Below are 15,814 nucleotides of genomic sequence, written 5' to 3'. Positions count from 1 at the left end.
ATAATATATATAATATTATATTATATTATATTATATTATATTATATTATATATTATATTATATATTATATCTTATAATAATTATAATATATTATATTATTTTATAATATATTATATTATATTATTATATTATATTATATATTATATATTATAATATATTATAATATATTATATTATTTTATAATTATATTATATTATATTTTATATTATTTTATATAATATTATATTAAAATACATTAAGAATTAAGCTATGAAATCGGTATCTCAAAAAGTAAGAAATATCGGGAGCTGTATCATCGGCGCCGGTGTAAGATAGGAAAGGAGGGAAGGAAAATTTTAGAAAGCCGTCGTCGCCTTTTCACGACACGTGTGTGAACGTGTAGATGCGCGTCTTCAAAAAGTAAATAAGCCGTGAATATTGCACCGCCCGCGGCAACGACGGAAGGGCGAGGGTTTCGGCCCTATTATCCATCACGAGGACTGTCAGCCCCATGTGGGATCAGGTCGACGGTGTATCTCGCCAAGACGTTATAGCAGCCCTCGATACGTCGAACGGCACATGGTATGTTGTTCGATTACATCCCTCCTCTCCTCCTCCCGTCAACTCTTTTTAAAAAAAAGGATCCAACGCGCTTACGCGCGCACATAATCCCTCTTTGTAAAGAATTTCGGATGAGAAGGCGCGGAAATTTGAAGGGCGATACTGTTTATTCGATTAATAATATCTGATTAATGACATGATTGATAATAATGCAATTAAGAGGTTTCAGGATCCTTCTTTTCATATTTAATTATGACATTAGAAGCGAGAAATCATGTAATTTTTTGTTTTTTTGTGTGTTTGTGAAATAAGTAAATTTTTTCGCGTGCCACACATACATATCGTTCGCGTTTGATAATATATACAGGGTGTTTCAAAAGTCCTGCAACAGTTAAATATTTCGAAAACAAAGGCTTTTTGAGAGAAATGTTTCAAATAAAAGTTGTAGGGTTTTAAGTGGCGCATTAAATAGTAATATTAGTGTGACTATAAATAGCATTGTTAAGGCCACGTGAAATTCACTTTGAAATTTTTAAATGAAAACCCCTATTTTTTATTATATATTCATATATCTTATCTTAAGGGCTTTTCAAAACACTATAATAAAGTTTTTCGAGATAAAGCTCTCGAAATAATCTATAAGAATGTGCAATCAAAAATAAGGATTTTAAAAAATTTCATTTAAAAATTTCAAAATATATATATATATATAAATTTTACATTTGGCCTTAACAATGCTATTTATAGTCACACTAACATTACTATTTAATGCACCACTTAAAGCCCTACTTTTATTTGAAACATTTTTTTCAGAAAGCCGTTATTTTCGAGATATTTGACTGTTGCAGAGGACTTTTGGGACACCCTGTATATAAGTTATAATATTGGTAAAATACATCGAGAGGAGACTTTTCAATTTGTGTTAATTCACAGTAATCTTTATAATCTTTATATTAATCTGTAAATCTTGGTCAATCGTCATCGAAGTTTATTTTCGCTATAGAGATGTAAGACATATGTGTACGTAGATGAGAATTGTATACATATGCAATACTATTCAGAATAATAAGAAAGATTTTTTTAATATAATTTAGGATAACGAAAAAAAAAAAAAATGTTTGGTAATGAAACTGAAGTAGAGTTCCGCCCTCTCCGATTTTAGTCGAAACTTTACAATATTGTATATTTTTGTGTATAATTTAAAACACGAATCTGTAAATTAAAATTGTCGCTCCTCAAGTAGGAAAACATTACAGTGGGGTTCGCATAAATTCGTGTTTTACGCACAAAAATACACAATATTGTAAATATATTGAGTTTATTTCGACTCGATATCCGGTCAATACTTACAAAAATAATTCGACTCACATTTCGACTCACTATATTCTTCTTCTCTGATTTCGGCGTACTCCGGATTCCTTACCGGCACCATTTTTCCTGTTGGAGACCAACCTCTGCGTCGGAAACTGTCCTCGTAGAAGCCTCGAAACACTATTTGCACTCGCGTTACTTTTTTTTTTCGTTCGTGACGCGCGGCGACGCTAGGATTTTAGCTATCACGCATTTTCGACGCGTTTCGGTAAAATTTCGCGTTGCCGCTTTTTTTAAGGCCCACTTATCAGAGGGTCTTCTCGAACGACGATGGCGACTTCCTCGCGACGCACTCAGGAGTCGACGATATTTAAGAATTGGACACTATATATACACTTCACTATATTTTATATTTAATTTTATATTTATATTTAAGAAGAAATCGCGGAAATCGTGCAGGAGCTTCGCCGCGATTATTTTATTGTCGAGCGTATTTTGACGATACCGTGAAAGTTTTATTAATAAATTGTTAGCAATATATGGCGGCGCGCCATTGTGGTAGTCGACCTGCGACTTTTACGCAAATTACGAGTTTAGTTCGTCACGTAACGATAGTTGGACACGATGATGCGAAAGTACGATCTTAAACGCGTGAATACAATTCACAACGCCGAAAAACTCGGAAAATTTTCGCGTCGAAAGCGCACCCGGTAATTCTCGCGATCCGCCCTCGTAAACCTGCGCGCGCGCGAACTTTCGGCGGCTCGAGTCGGAGCTGTGACGTCGTCACGCGCTTTTGAAGGAACGAATGTTACGCGAGATTCGCGGCCGACGAGATCCATCTCGCGCGCGCGATCAGATTTGTACGATAATTAACGACGTAAAGACACTAATTAATATAATCTCATTCGTACTTTCGCGGACCGGTGATGAGCACGCGACACGTTAATCGCGAACAATTCGAAAGTGCACTAGATGGCAGCTTTCTAGATTGTGTTCGAAAATATATTTAATTAGGGCGAAGCGCTCGATCGACCAATCAAACCGAAGAGATCCTCGGTTTCCGATTGGTCGGTTCATGGTGGAAAGAAAACCATGGGTCGAATTCTGAATTTTGACGGACGGATTTCCGAACGCAACCCTGAAGTTTCTTACGACGTTCGTCGAAAACACAAGTCGAGCAATGAATTATAATAAAATTGTAAAATTAATAAATTTGCTAAAAATAAATGATATGTGCATTGCTATTTTATTGAATTTTAACATTAATTTTATGCTAATAAAATTATTTAATTTCTTCAATAATAAATAATTTTTTAACTCTTTGTAAAAAAATAACTCTAATATCTGATAAAATTATTTCAGTCATTCAATTTTAGAAAAGAGATTTATAATTATTTAAAGTTTTAAATAATTATAATTATATAAATATATACAATTGAAGAGACGATTTATAAAATTATAGAGATAAAATTGAAATAACTATGTAAATTCTATCTATATATTTATATCTATATATATGTATATATGTATGTATAAATTAATAAAAAATGTCTTTTATGTTCTAGATTCTAGATGATTGTTATGTTATAGATAATCACACATTTTTTATTATTTATAATTTTATTTATTCGTTAATTCATAGTAATGCTATATTAATATTAAAATGTATGTTAAAAAAATGGATTTCCATTATTTCTTAATAAAAATAAGTTTTGTTTTAAAGAAGAAAATTTAACAATAAAAAAAGAACTTCTAAAGAAACTCCTTGGTTTTAAAGATTAATCTTTAGAATAATATATGACTAAACTTTAATATTTTTAAATTTTTTAAACACGTTCAGAATATTCGATATATTTCTAATGAAAAATGACGTGACAAGATATTTAATAATTTAATATATTTTTAAGGGTGTTATTTTTTCTTTGTACAGAAAAATATTATATAAATGGAAATTTTTCTCTTCAATACTTTTCGAATTATCTAACCAATCTCAAGACATTTTTTACGTGATAATGTTTAATTATTACAATGAAACTCTAATTAATAAATATAAAAACAGAATATACATATTTTAATTTTAGACGGAAATATCGTTTTCTAATCTTCCTATTTTTTCTGATAAATTTAAATTCTTTTTCAAACATTTCCTTGTTAATTTTATTTATGTCCTTCCTGCATACATTTATCTAAATTTAAATTTTAACATTATTAAAATAAATATACGATTTTAAATGTATTATCAATGAAGAGACTGAAATATACAAATGACATTTTATTTTATTCAAACTTTAGAAATTTTATTCTTTACATACTTTTTACGTATTCTAGATTTTTGCTCAGGAAAGGAATAATGATTTTATCTAAGATACAGAATGTATTCGAGAGAAACAAAAAGAGACAATTATTACAGACCACGCATTTATTGAGACAATAAACCGCAACAACAGACAAAATCAGTTTAATCCTCCTCCTCTTCTGGTGCGGCGCCACCGCTTCCCTTCCTCAGATTCTTCCTCTTGACGCGGCCAGGTCTGCCGCCACCGAATGGTGATTTGAGCGAGAAATCGATGTGCTTTTGCGAGTCCAGTCGCACGATAAACGATGGAATATTCACCACCTGTTTACGCACTCTGCAACAATAAAAAAAAACATTGCTAATTATTCCTTTGAGTTCGCCTTTAAAGCCACTGACTGCAAATTCTTCTATTATAGAAAGATAAAGACTCTACCAAAATTTCTTTCCTTTGTCTCTCGACAAGAATGAGGATCTCGACAGAGGAGAGCAACAGACATTAAGTGCCGAAAAACGGCACTTAAGTGGCCTGCGTGAATCAAATTTTGTTGAGAAGGATTTTGACAGGAGGGCAACAGACGTTAAGTGCCGAGAAAACGACACTTAAGTGGCCTGTGTGAAATTTTGTTAATATTGTGAATTCTGGACTCGTATGTAGTCAATCATCCAAGATACCATGATATTTAAGTAGCAGAATTCGTTCAGCGGATCGCCTCATCGACATACATGAATGTTGAACCTTTGAATATCGAAATTTTTACCAGTTTTATCGAGATGAACGAACTGTTAAAGTTTCGAATAAAATATTCAAATAATTTTATTAAATTTGCATTGAAAAACTGCATAACATAGCTCTTTGAATGTGAATTCTAAGTTTGTAGCCTAGTATGAAACCGAAAAAGGAATCAATCCTTGACCGGTGATTAAGCTAGGCTCTTGATTTTGCCTCAAAGATTAGAAATGCACCAATTAAAAATAATTCGGCCATTTCTTGCCCATTTTTTAAGGCGTTTTGACCTTGACTCTTTACATTGTTTCTAAATTGTAAAAAAAATCCATAGCTTTTTTGATTACAAAATCTCTATTCGTTCTTAAATTTCTTTTTTCCGCAATAAAATTTTCTTTTCTCAATGATAAGTGATCTTTTTTTCCAACAACATATATAAAGACACATATATGTATATTATTATTTTTAATAATTTACCGAATATGCCGTTGGCGAATAAGCACGCGAGCATGATGGATGGATTTGGCCAGACCTAGCTTGAATACTTGAGTCTGCAGACGTCGCTCCAGAAAGTCTTCAATCTTCAAACCCAACACATAATCGAGTTTCATGTGAGCTTCATTCAATACACCAATTCTTACCAAACGACGAAGCAGGGCATTTCCTATATGAATATTTTTGCATTAGAGAAATTATAAAGAATTTTCAGAAATATCTTTCTCAAGATTTCTAACGAAATTTATCAGTCCACGCATATATCTACAATGATGTTCAGACAAGAGGTGTCAGATAGTAGCGTATAATCATCATATGGCGTTCAATAATTATAAAACTGATTAATATAAATGCAAATGTTATTTAAAAAAAAAATCTTATTAGAGTGTAAATGTACGACTGATGTATGATTAACCTTCGAAGAGACGTTTCGGATCCTTCTCCTCCAGCGTGAGCAACTCACGAGCAGCCTTCCGGATCTTGGCTAGGGTGTACTTGACCCTCCATACTTCGCGTTTATTACGAAGACCGTATTCTCCGATGATACGTAACTCCTGGTCGAGACGAGCTTTCTCGTACGGCCTTCTGGGAGTGACGTAGGTCTTGGAGAAGACCGACGGAATTCTTCCGTTAACCATGCTAAGTTATATTATCACCTATTGAAAAAAATTATTTTAAAATCGCGTAGAAACAAATAAATCGCACAGAAACGAAAAGAAACAAATAAATTTCAAATTTCTCTCATTTTTAATACCGCGAATCAAAAATACATTATACATATCCGCCACGTGTTCATGCAATATCCGACAAAAAGAATATATATCTTCAATTCAACGCCTTGAAATATATATATATTTACTTTAGGATTTTAGAACGATTATAATGGTGATTAAATTACTCGAATAATTACGAATAATCGGACGGAATAATTCTATTCGTGAATATTATATACTCTACCTCTTCTCCACGAGAGGAATCGACACCTCGCCGAGACGAACACGATAAAAATGGCCGAGCGATCGTCAGCCGTCAGCAGAGCAGCAGTAGCGTGGAATTTTTAGTTGACGCATGCGCAGTAGCGCAATATAAAGGTGCTCGCTCGACCAATAGGAAGCGAAGCAAGAAATATCACACGATTGAATTTTGTAAGAATGTAAATAATATAGAAATATAGAATATAGAAAATAAATATATATATATATGTAATAAAATAATAATATGTATATAATAAAAATATTAATAAAACAGTGGAGAACAATATATCGACATGAATATAAATAAAGAAAATTATTTATAAATTTATATATATTTATTATTCATAAATTAATTTAATTTTTATAAAATACACTAATTTATAAAAAAAGCAGAATATTCTAATTGTAAGAGGAAATTAAAAAAATATTACTCAATTTTGAACGTCCAAATAAAGAATTTTTAGATTTTTCTATTTTTTGTAGATTATTTTTAAAAAATTTAAATATAAATAGCTTGCAATTATTAATAAACTGTTTTGAAATTAAAGATTTTTTAAAACTGCTGTTAATTAGAAAAGGAAAAATTTTGTCTAAAAGATTATTATAAAATTATCTATGTAAAATTTCAAAACTATTATCTTTTTCTTAAAATTGTTGATAGGACGCGAATCCACCGCCAGCATCTATTTCTCTAAAGTATATATTTTTTTCTCTTTAATATAAGTAAAATTCCTAATTGAAGAACACTAAACGTGATAAAATAAAAATATTGCTGTGAGATTAGAGATTTCTTTATATTATAATCCTTATATATTATATTGTTTCTCCCCCCCCCCCCCCTTATATTGTACTCTTATGGTTATAGGAATGTCTAAATCTATATTGTTTAAATTTTAAATTTATAAGCTAAAATATATTTTTGGTTATCTTATATGATTGGATAACATAATTTTTATATTTATATTTTCATCTTTTTCATTGTGCGTTAAGCCCTGCGCAGAAAATATTAGGAATAAATATTAAATATTAGGAATAAGAATTATTTTAAAATAATAAAATCGAAAAAACTCTGATATAAAAATATAAATTCAAATATAAAGGAGTAAGGGCTAATAAACTAGTAAGGCCCTGCGCACAATAGAAAAATATTAGTAATAGGAATAAATATTAAGCATTAGGCCTACTGCACAATATAAAAGTATAGAAATTAGGAACAGAGAATAAAAATATCCATGCATCAACAGAAGCAGATAGATATTAGGGAATAACAATAGATATTCTTTGCTTCTATTGATGAATATTTTCTATTTTTTGTTCCTATTGCTTGTACTTTTGTATTGTGCAGGAAGCTTAATGCTTAATATTTATTCCTATTCCTAATATTTTTCCTATTGTGCACAGGGCCTTACATATTTAATATCTAATTTAATTCTTATTCGTAATATTTTTTCTATTGTGTGCGCAGATGTAGGTTAACATGGTTTTCTGATACAAAATGAACATTGAATATCAATACGGAAAAATATCTTAATAGTATATCTTCCACAAAATCACTGATATCATAAATTCGTCATAAAAATAGAGGAAAAGATGTCAGAAGATAAATAATTAAAAAATTGTTAGCAACTAAATAAATTCATTTGAACATAATAAATAACAATATATAATTTTTATTCTAAAAGAATGTTTTTTTAAAATAATAATCTATGTAGTTATATCTATGCTTTTATGATAAAGAATATGTAGAATGTAGTTTTAAATTTAAAAATTTTTTTAAAAGTCCTTATATATGTATATACGAATTCTCTCGAAAAAGGCTATATAGAAATATGTCTCATAAATGCAATATTTTTTTCTTGAAATTATTTATTGGAAGATAATAAGATGCAGAAAATAATAATCATGACTTATAGTCTGCGTCCACGGCGACCTCCCTTTCTACGGGTCGAATCTGATGGAATAGGAGTGACATCCTCAATACGACCAATCTTCATGCTGGAACGGGCTAAAGCACGCAAAGCAGATTGCGCACCAGGACCAGGAGTCTTTGTTTTATTACCTCCTGTAGCTCTCAATTTGATATGCAGTGCTGTAATACCCAGCGATTTACACTTTTCTGCAACATCCTGCAAAATACAATAAAGTTATACCAGATATCCCATTTTAAAGGACCCACTCAAATATCTCATTGTCAGAAACACTGCGTTAAATCGAAAAATGTTTCCTACAAAAGTTGTAGGGTTTCGAGGGGGACATAACATAGTAATATTCATTTGACCTTGGGCGGCGTCTCCAAGGTTAGTGAAGGTTAACTTTAAGTGAAGGTGAGAATGAATTTTGAAGAAAATAAAAAAATGCTTCAGATAAAAGTTGTTCAAATTAATTAGTAGAAAAAGTTGTTATAATAAAAAATATGGGTTTCCATTTAAAAAATTTATTCTCACCTTCACTTGACCTTGGAGACGCCGCCCAAGGTCATATGAATATTACTATGTTATGTCCCTCTCGAAACCCTACAACTTGTGTAGGAAACATTTTTTTATTTAACGCAATGTTTCTGAGATATTTGAGTGGGTCCTTTAAAATGGGACACCCGATATATTTCATGATTAAACTTATTAATCATGCTTTGTACATTTAGATCTTCCTATATGTAATATTACATGTAAATGTTTGCTTTCTTTTTTTAGAAAAAAGTGTATGATATACATATATACACATATTCTCAATTATCAAAAAGAATTTGGTCTTCGACAAAAATAAATGCTCCTTAGAATATAAAAATTTATTATTTCAAATACTGCCTGGATGGATAATACACTAACTTCTTGAATTAATTTAAGTACAAAAAGTAAATTAAATCAATCATACCTGAGCTGCAAGCATAGCTGCATAGGGTGAGGCTTCATCACGATCCGCCTTCACTTTCATGCCACCAGTAACTCTGGCGATTGTTTCCCTGAATCAAAGACACAGTTATATATCATAAGAGGTCTGCTCTTTTCAGCTGAACTAGTTCAGAATTTATCTTTTTTACTCCACATTGGAAGGAAAGAGATAAAGTCTGAACTAGTGCAACTGGTTCAGCTGAAAATAAACAGACCTAAGAGTTGTTAAATTTATACTTATATCTGCAAAACATAATCTAATATAATACGTACCTGCCCGATAAATCAGTGACATGTACAAATGTGTCATTGAAACTCGCGAAGATATGAGCCACTCCGAAGACTACTTCTCCTTCACGGAGTTGCGGTCCAAGAGAGACTTGAACCTCTTCCTTCTGTACCTTTCCTCGTTTCGGCGGCATTTCTGAAGAAATTACGTATTCAGTTATTAATCGGCAATTATCGATCGTCTATGTTGCTGTTCTATTTACTACGAGAGAGACAAATAAAGAGAAAAAGAACATGTGTATAAATATACCAAAGATAGATTTTAAGGTTATGTCCTTAAAAGAGAACCTAGACCAGTGTTGCCAGATCAGAGAGAAACCTGAGAGCGGCCACCGCGATTCAGTGGACGCGTGTACTGATGCGCCCCCTGAGAAAGTAGACGTGAACTACGTCGTAACGCTCGGTAAAAAATATAGAATATGGTTCGAATCCGTGATATGGTTCATATCCAAACTACTCGGATAAGAACCGAGTTGAGAACCAAACCGATGAGTCAGACAAGGACCAACAATTCATCGCTCTGGCTTTGTCTCACCAACGATGAGCGTCTCGTGGACTCGTGCGGCGGCAGGCACGAGATTTCGCCTCTCGCGCGTAGCGTTCCACGTAATTCGAGGACAAAATTTTATGACGTTAAACTTTGGGCAATATATAAAAAATTAAATATATTAAATGTAAGGTGTAAGATCAGATTATAAGTTGAATAAAAATTATATCCAGTTTTTTGAGTACATTAAAAAAATTGTTTTTTGAAAGTGTATATTAAAAAAAATTGTTGAATTAATTTTGTTTTAGATGAATAAATATTCTAATTTGCATAAATAATAAAAAAAAAGTGCGAGTGACGGGAATTGAACCCCACTCGTAGTACGTACACTTAAGTCCGTGGTTATCACGTTACTGATTGTGAGTCGGATTCGATTCCCGTCACTCGCATTTTTTTTTATTATTTATCCAAATTAGAATATTTATTCATGTAAAACAAAATTAATTCAACAATTTTTTTTAATATACATTTTCAAAAAACAATTTTATTAATGTACTCAAAAAACGATATAATTTTTATTCAACTTATAATCTGATTTTACACATTATATTTAATACAAAATGAAACAAATAATAAAACGCTTTATTGAAAGTGCAAATTAAAAAATTGTTGAATTAAATTTGTTTTACATGAATAAATATTCTAATTTGCATAAATAATAAAAAAAAGTGTGAGTGACGGGAATCGAACCCGACTCACAATCAGTAACGTGATAACCACGGACTTAAGTGTACGTACTACGAGTGGGGTTCAATTCCCGTCACTCGCACTTTTTTTTTATTATTTATGCAAATTAGAATATTTATTCATCTAAAACAAAATTAATTCAACAATTTTTTTTAATATACACTTTCAAAAAACAATTTTTTTAATGTACTCAAAAAACTGGATATAATTTTTATTCAACTTATAATCTGATCTTACACCTTACATTTAATATATTTAATTTTTTATATATTGCCCAAAGTTTAACGTCATAAAATTTTGTCCTCGAATTACGTGGAACGCTACGCGCGAGAGGCGAAATCTCGTGCCTGCCGCCGCACGAGTCCACGAGACGCTCATCGTTGGTGAGACAAAGCTAGAGCGATGGATTGTTGGTCCTTCTCTGACTCATCGGTTTGGTTCTCAACTCGGTTCTCATCCGAGTAGTTTGGATATGAACCATATCACGGATTCGAACCATTTCTATGTTTTTTACCGAGCGTAACGACGTAGTTCATGTCCACTTTGTCAGGGGGCGCATCAGTACACGCGTCCGCTAAATCGCGGTGGCCGCTCTCAGGTTTCTCTCTGTTCATAGTTTTGCCAAGTGTGACGCTGTCATATAAATTTTTGTTATGTCGGTAAAATCTTATGATATAAAATGGTATCGTAGTGCATTACGCACTATCAGTAAAATGCAAGGGCAATGTCTTTCAATATATGTACATATTAGGGTGGTCCTTATATGGGTTTTTTCAGAATTTTAATGTTGGATAGTCGTAAATGGGCTTTAAATGTGAAAAAAAAAATCTCTAATTTTTTCAGATTTTTATTTTGAGCCCTGAGTCTCCCTGTTGGCACGTAATTTTCTTTTTCATTTAAAAAATATTTATTTAAGTTAGTTCTAGTCTAAAATAGCGACATTTTATGAAATACCTTTCATTGCCGTGAAAATAGTAAAACATCGTATATGAGGTATTTCACTCGAGTTGTGTGTTATACTACACACAAATTGAGTGAAAAAATTTAAATTATTATTTTACGGAGTAATCAATATATCGATTAATTTATTATTTTCCATTGATTTTTTTTGTTGAAGATATAATTTCTTTTGTATTCGTTTTTAATACAGCTTATTTTCTTGTATTGGTAGTCCTGATGATACATTGGGCTTTTGTTTTAGGTATTTCACGTGCAAACAGGGAGACTCAGGGCTGAAAATAAAAATCTGAAAAAATTAGAGAATCATTTTTTCTACATTTGGAGCTGATTTATGACCATCCAACATGATCTTCCATTTAACGACCACCCTAGTACATACGAGGGTGGTTTGAAAAGTCCGTGCAAAAATGAAAACTACTTAATTTTTCGAGATAAACTTTTTTTATTTTTCAACGTAGTCTCCTTTTAGGCTTATACACTTCGTCCAACGCTGCTCCAGTTTGTTGATCCCTTCCAAATAATAAGATTAGTCCAACTCTGCAAAATAGGCATTCGTTTCCGCAATCACCTCCTCGTTTGAATAAAATCTCTTTCCCCCCAGCCATTTCTTCATATTGGGGAACAAGTAGTATTCCGAGGGAGCCAAATCTGGAGAATAGGGAGGATGCGGAACGAGTTGAAACCTTAATTCCATCAATTTTGCGGCTACAACTACAGATGAGTGAGCTGGTGCGTTGTGATGGAAAAGGACTTTTTTGTGGGCCAATCGTGGACGTTTTTCTTGCAGCTCGGTTTTCAAACGGTCCAATAACGATGAATAATATGCACCTGTAATAGTTTTGCCCTTTTCCAAATAGTCGATGAGGATTATTCCATGCGAATCCCAAAAGACAATCGCCATAACTTTCCCGACCGAAAGAAGTCTTCGCCTTCTTTGGTGCAGACTCCCCGCTGGCAACCCATTGTTTGGACTGTTCCTTGGTCTCAGGCGTGTAGTGGTGTATCCATGTTTCGTCCACAGTGACGAAACGACGCTTAAAGTCCTGTGGATTCCGCTGAAACAGCTGCAAACCGTCCTTGGAACACCTCACACGATTTCGTTTGTTGTCAACTGTGAGCAATCGCGGCACCCATCTTGCGGATAGCTTTTTCATGCCCAAATGTTGATGCAAAATATTATGTACCCGTTCACTCGAGATGCCCACAGCACTAGCAATCTCGCGCACCTTCACTCTTCTATCATCCATCATCATATCATGGATTTTATCAATGATTTCTGGAGTAGTGACCTCAATAGGGCGTCTAGAACGTTCAGCGTCACTTGTGCTCATATGGCCACTCCGAAAATTTTGAAACCACTTATAAACTGTTCTAATCGAAGATGCAGATTCACTATAATGTTTATCAAGCTTCTCCTTAGTCTTCTGAGGCGATTTGCCTTTCATAAAGTAATGTTTTATCAACACACGAAATTCTCTTTCATCCATTTTTTGGAAATCACTCGACTTTCTCGATTCAAACGAACGCCAAACACAGCGAAATAGACCGATCTGGCTGAAACTTGGTGTGTGTTCTTCCAAGAGATGCTACTAACTAAAAATAACCCCGATACGCACCAGTGGTGCCATCTCTCTGACTTTGCATGGACTTTTCAAACCACCCTCGTATATTATTTTTTAGGAAGTAATAGGCGCATGCACACGCACACACACACACACACACACACACTCCAAAATAGTGTGAAAAATGAAATCCAAAGGATAGTAATTGTTGAATAAAACATTGACTACAAATCGCAAATTTTTCTCATGAAATTCTGGATGAGAGAGAAAGAACACTTTGTCTGTTAAGCCTATTACCGTGCCCCTCTTTTGACAAAGTGGATGTTGAGAAAAAAAGTTCAAGTACCTCCCCGAGAACGTTTGTTTATGGTACTATTACGTTTGTATATAAGATAGATTGCAGGGATTGTAACGCGTCGTATGTGGGACAAACGGGAAGACAATTAAACACCAGAATAAAGGAACATAGAAATCACATTAACAGAAATACCTCGAATCGTTCAGTAATCACGGAGCATAGACTGAGTTTCGATCATGATTTTCGTTGGGACAATGTAAAGATCTTAGACAGGGACCCTTATTATTATAGAAGACTGATTTCCGAAATGATATTTATTAAAAAACAAGTAAATGGTTTGAATTTGCAGACGGACACGGAAGGTTTACCGGATATTTATCTTTCGTCGATTGAAAGACTAATAAATGTTTAACGCCCTTGAGAGAAAAAACTAATAAATACATTATATAAACAATAGTTCGATTACCTTACAGACATTCTCACAGCTCATTTTGATAACGGCTGTGTGAGATATCATATCTATTTATAATGACAGAAACTGTTATAATTAATATCTACCGTTTCATGTTCGATTCTGTATCAATTAAAGTGTAAAATTATATAGTTGATTATGGACGTCATACTGTAAGTAATTTGCTGTTAAAATATTTTATTTTCGTCTTTGCATTGGAGAATTCTTGCTAGATCTGAGGGTTTCTTATGGCTTGATGGTCTGTCAACCTTAAAGACCAGCAGGAAGACTGTTAGACGAGATGACGTCATTAGTCGAAATATAATTGTTAACAAGACATCTTAAAAATGTAACGACGATGTGACTTGCGATTTTTAATGTTGAAATTTAGTTCTCAGACAGTTGTTGTTTGTTTTGTTTTGACTATTAATGTAACGCGTTTAGCTTAGACTAAGAATGTATAGATTTAATGTAACGCGTTTTAATTATTGATTTTCATAGCGATACGCTGAAGATGACCACAAAAAATGGTCGAAACGTTCGTAAATTGATTGAATAAAGTTAATTTGTTTGCGCACTGATATCTGCGTTTGACTATTATTGCCAATATAATACTAATGTATATATATATATATATATGTTATATATTTTATACATATTGTGTTATGTTTATATCCCAGCAAACACAGATATATATATATATATATATATGTATATATATGTATATATATACCGGGTGAGGCAATAATTATTAGCACCTTAAATATCTTTATAAATATTGATTTTAGACAAAAATGTTTCAAACAAAAGTTGTAGGGTTTCGAGGGGGACATAACATCGTAATCAAGAATTGCCCTTGAGTGGCATTTTTCAAAGTCATTTAAAGGTCATTTATATTTTTTTAAATTGAATTATCTAAATTTTTTTTATATAAATTGATTCCCTACAATATTCACTATAAAAAGTTATAAGGGCAACATGGCCAAAAAATTAATAGTTTACGAGATATTTTATAAATTAATGCAAGCATGTCAAACACGCGGCCCGCGGGCCGCATGCTGTTCGCCAATAAAAAGACTGCGACCCACTGAGACTTTTTGAAAATCTTCCAAAAAAAATTAGAATTTAATATATTATTTACTTAAAAATAATTAAAATAATATTTTTTTCGAAAGATTTTTAAAAAGTCTCGGTCGCAGTCTTTTTGTTGGCGAACTGCATGCGGCCCACGGGCCGCGTGTTTGACATGCTTGCATTAATTTATAAAATATCTCGTAAACTATTCATTTTTTGGCCATGTTGCCCTTATAACTTTTTATAGTGAATATTGTGGGGAATCGATTTATATAAAAAAAGTTTAGATAATTCCATTTAAAAAAACATAAATGACCTTTAAATGACCTTGAAAAATGCCACTCAAGGGCAATTCTTGATTACGATGTTATGTCCCCCTCGAAACCCTACAACTTTTGTTTGAATCATTTTTGTCTAAAATCAATATTTATAAAGATATTTAAGGTGCTAATAATTATTGCCTCACCCGGTATATACACTCGTCAAAAAAATTATCGCAACACGTAATTAATATCAAAATTTAGCATAAATTTAAATAAGCGTATCTCCGCGAAAAATTGTCGTATTTCAAAAAATTTTTTTTTGTTTTAAAGGGTAAAGTCTCTACTTTAAGGAACTTTCGTTCGATTTTGATTTTATTCTCTCCCCCTTTCTCCATCCCTTTAAACGGAGGGACGTGTTTTTTTTTTTTTTTTTAAATTGCATAGTTTGACGAA

At 32.5% G+C, this 15,814-nt stretch overlaps 3 protein-coding genes across 3 annotated transcripts; all 3 read right to left on the bottom strand.

Annotated features, from left to right (window-relative positions):
- Positions 1–4,255: 4,255 nt before the first annotated feature.
- Rps9 (ribosomal protein S9) lies at positions 4,256–6,458 on the bottom strand. The gene is made up of 4 exons (XM_083054248.1): positions 6,327–6,458; positions 5,785–6,025; positions 5,352–5,538; positions 4,256–4,484 (listed from the first exon to the last, which is right to left on the bottom strand). The coding sequence occupies exons 2-4, from the start codon at positions 6,005–6,007 to the stop codon at positions 4,313–4,315; spliced, it is 582 nt and encodes a 193-aa protein (XP_082910374.1). The 5' UTR covers positions 6,008–6,025; positions 6,327–6,458; the 3' UTR covers positions 4,256–4,312.
- Positions 6,459–7,997: 1,539 nt separating this feature from the next.
- On the bottom strand, positions 7,998–9,898 carry LOC145945382 (small ribosomal subunit protein uS11A). Its single transcript, XM_083054346.1, has 4 exons — positions 9,770–9,898; positions 9,505–9,655; positions 9,215–9,302; positions 7,998–8,469 (listed from the first exon to the last, which is right to left on the bottom strand). The coding sequence occupies exons 2-4, from the start codon at positions 9,651–9,653 to the stop codon at positions 8,251–8,253; spliced, it is 456 nt and encodes a 151-aa protein (XP_082910472.1). The 5' UTR covers positions 9,654–9,655; positions 9,770–9,898; the 3' UTR covers positions 7,998–8,250.
- Positions 9,899–11,235: 1,337 nt separating this feature from the next.
- LOC145945603 (histone-lysine N-methyltransferase SETMAR-like) lies at positions 11,236–13,200 on the bottom strand. The gene is made up of 3 exons (XM_083054659.1): positions 12,627–13,200; positions 12,250–12,541; positions 11,236–11,386 (listed from the first exon to the last, which is right to left on the bottom strand). Exons 1-3 carry the CDS (start codon positions 13,198–13,200, stop codon positions 11,236–11,238), a joined length of 1,017 nt encoding a protein of 338 aa, XP_082910785.1.
- Positions 13,201–15,814: the final 2,614 nt, after the last annotated feature.

Source organism: Prenolepis imparis, unplaced genomic scaffold (assembly GCF_030444845.1).
Source record: "Prenolepis imparis isolate NDT839.2.m4 unplaced genomic scaffold, iyPreImpa1.0 SCAF_14, whole genome shotgun sequence".
In the NCBI taxonomy this organism is placed as follows: Eukaryota; Metazoa; Arthropoda; class Insecta; order Hymenoptera; family Formicidae; genus Prenolepis; species Prenolepis imparis.
This window is presented reverse-complemented; position numbering and strand designations above follow the sequence as displayed.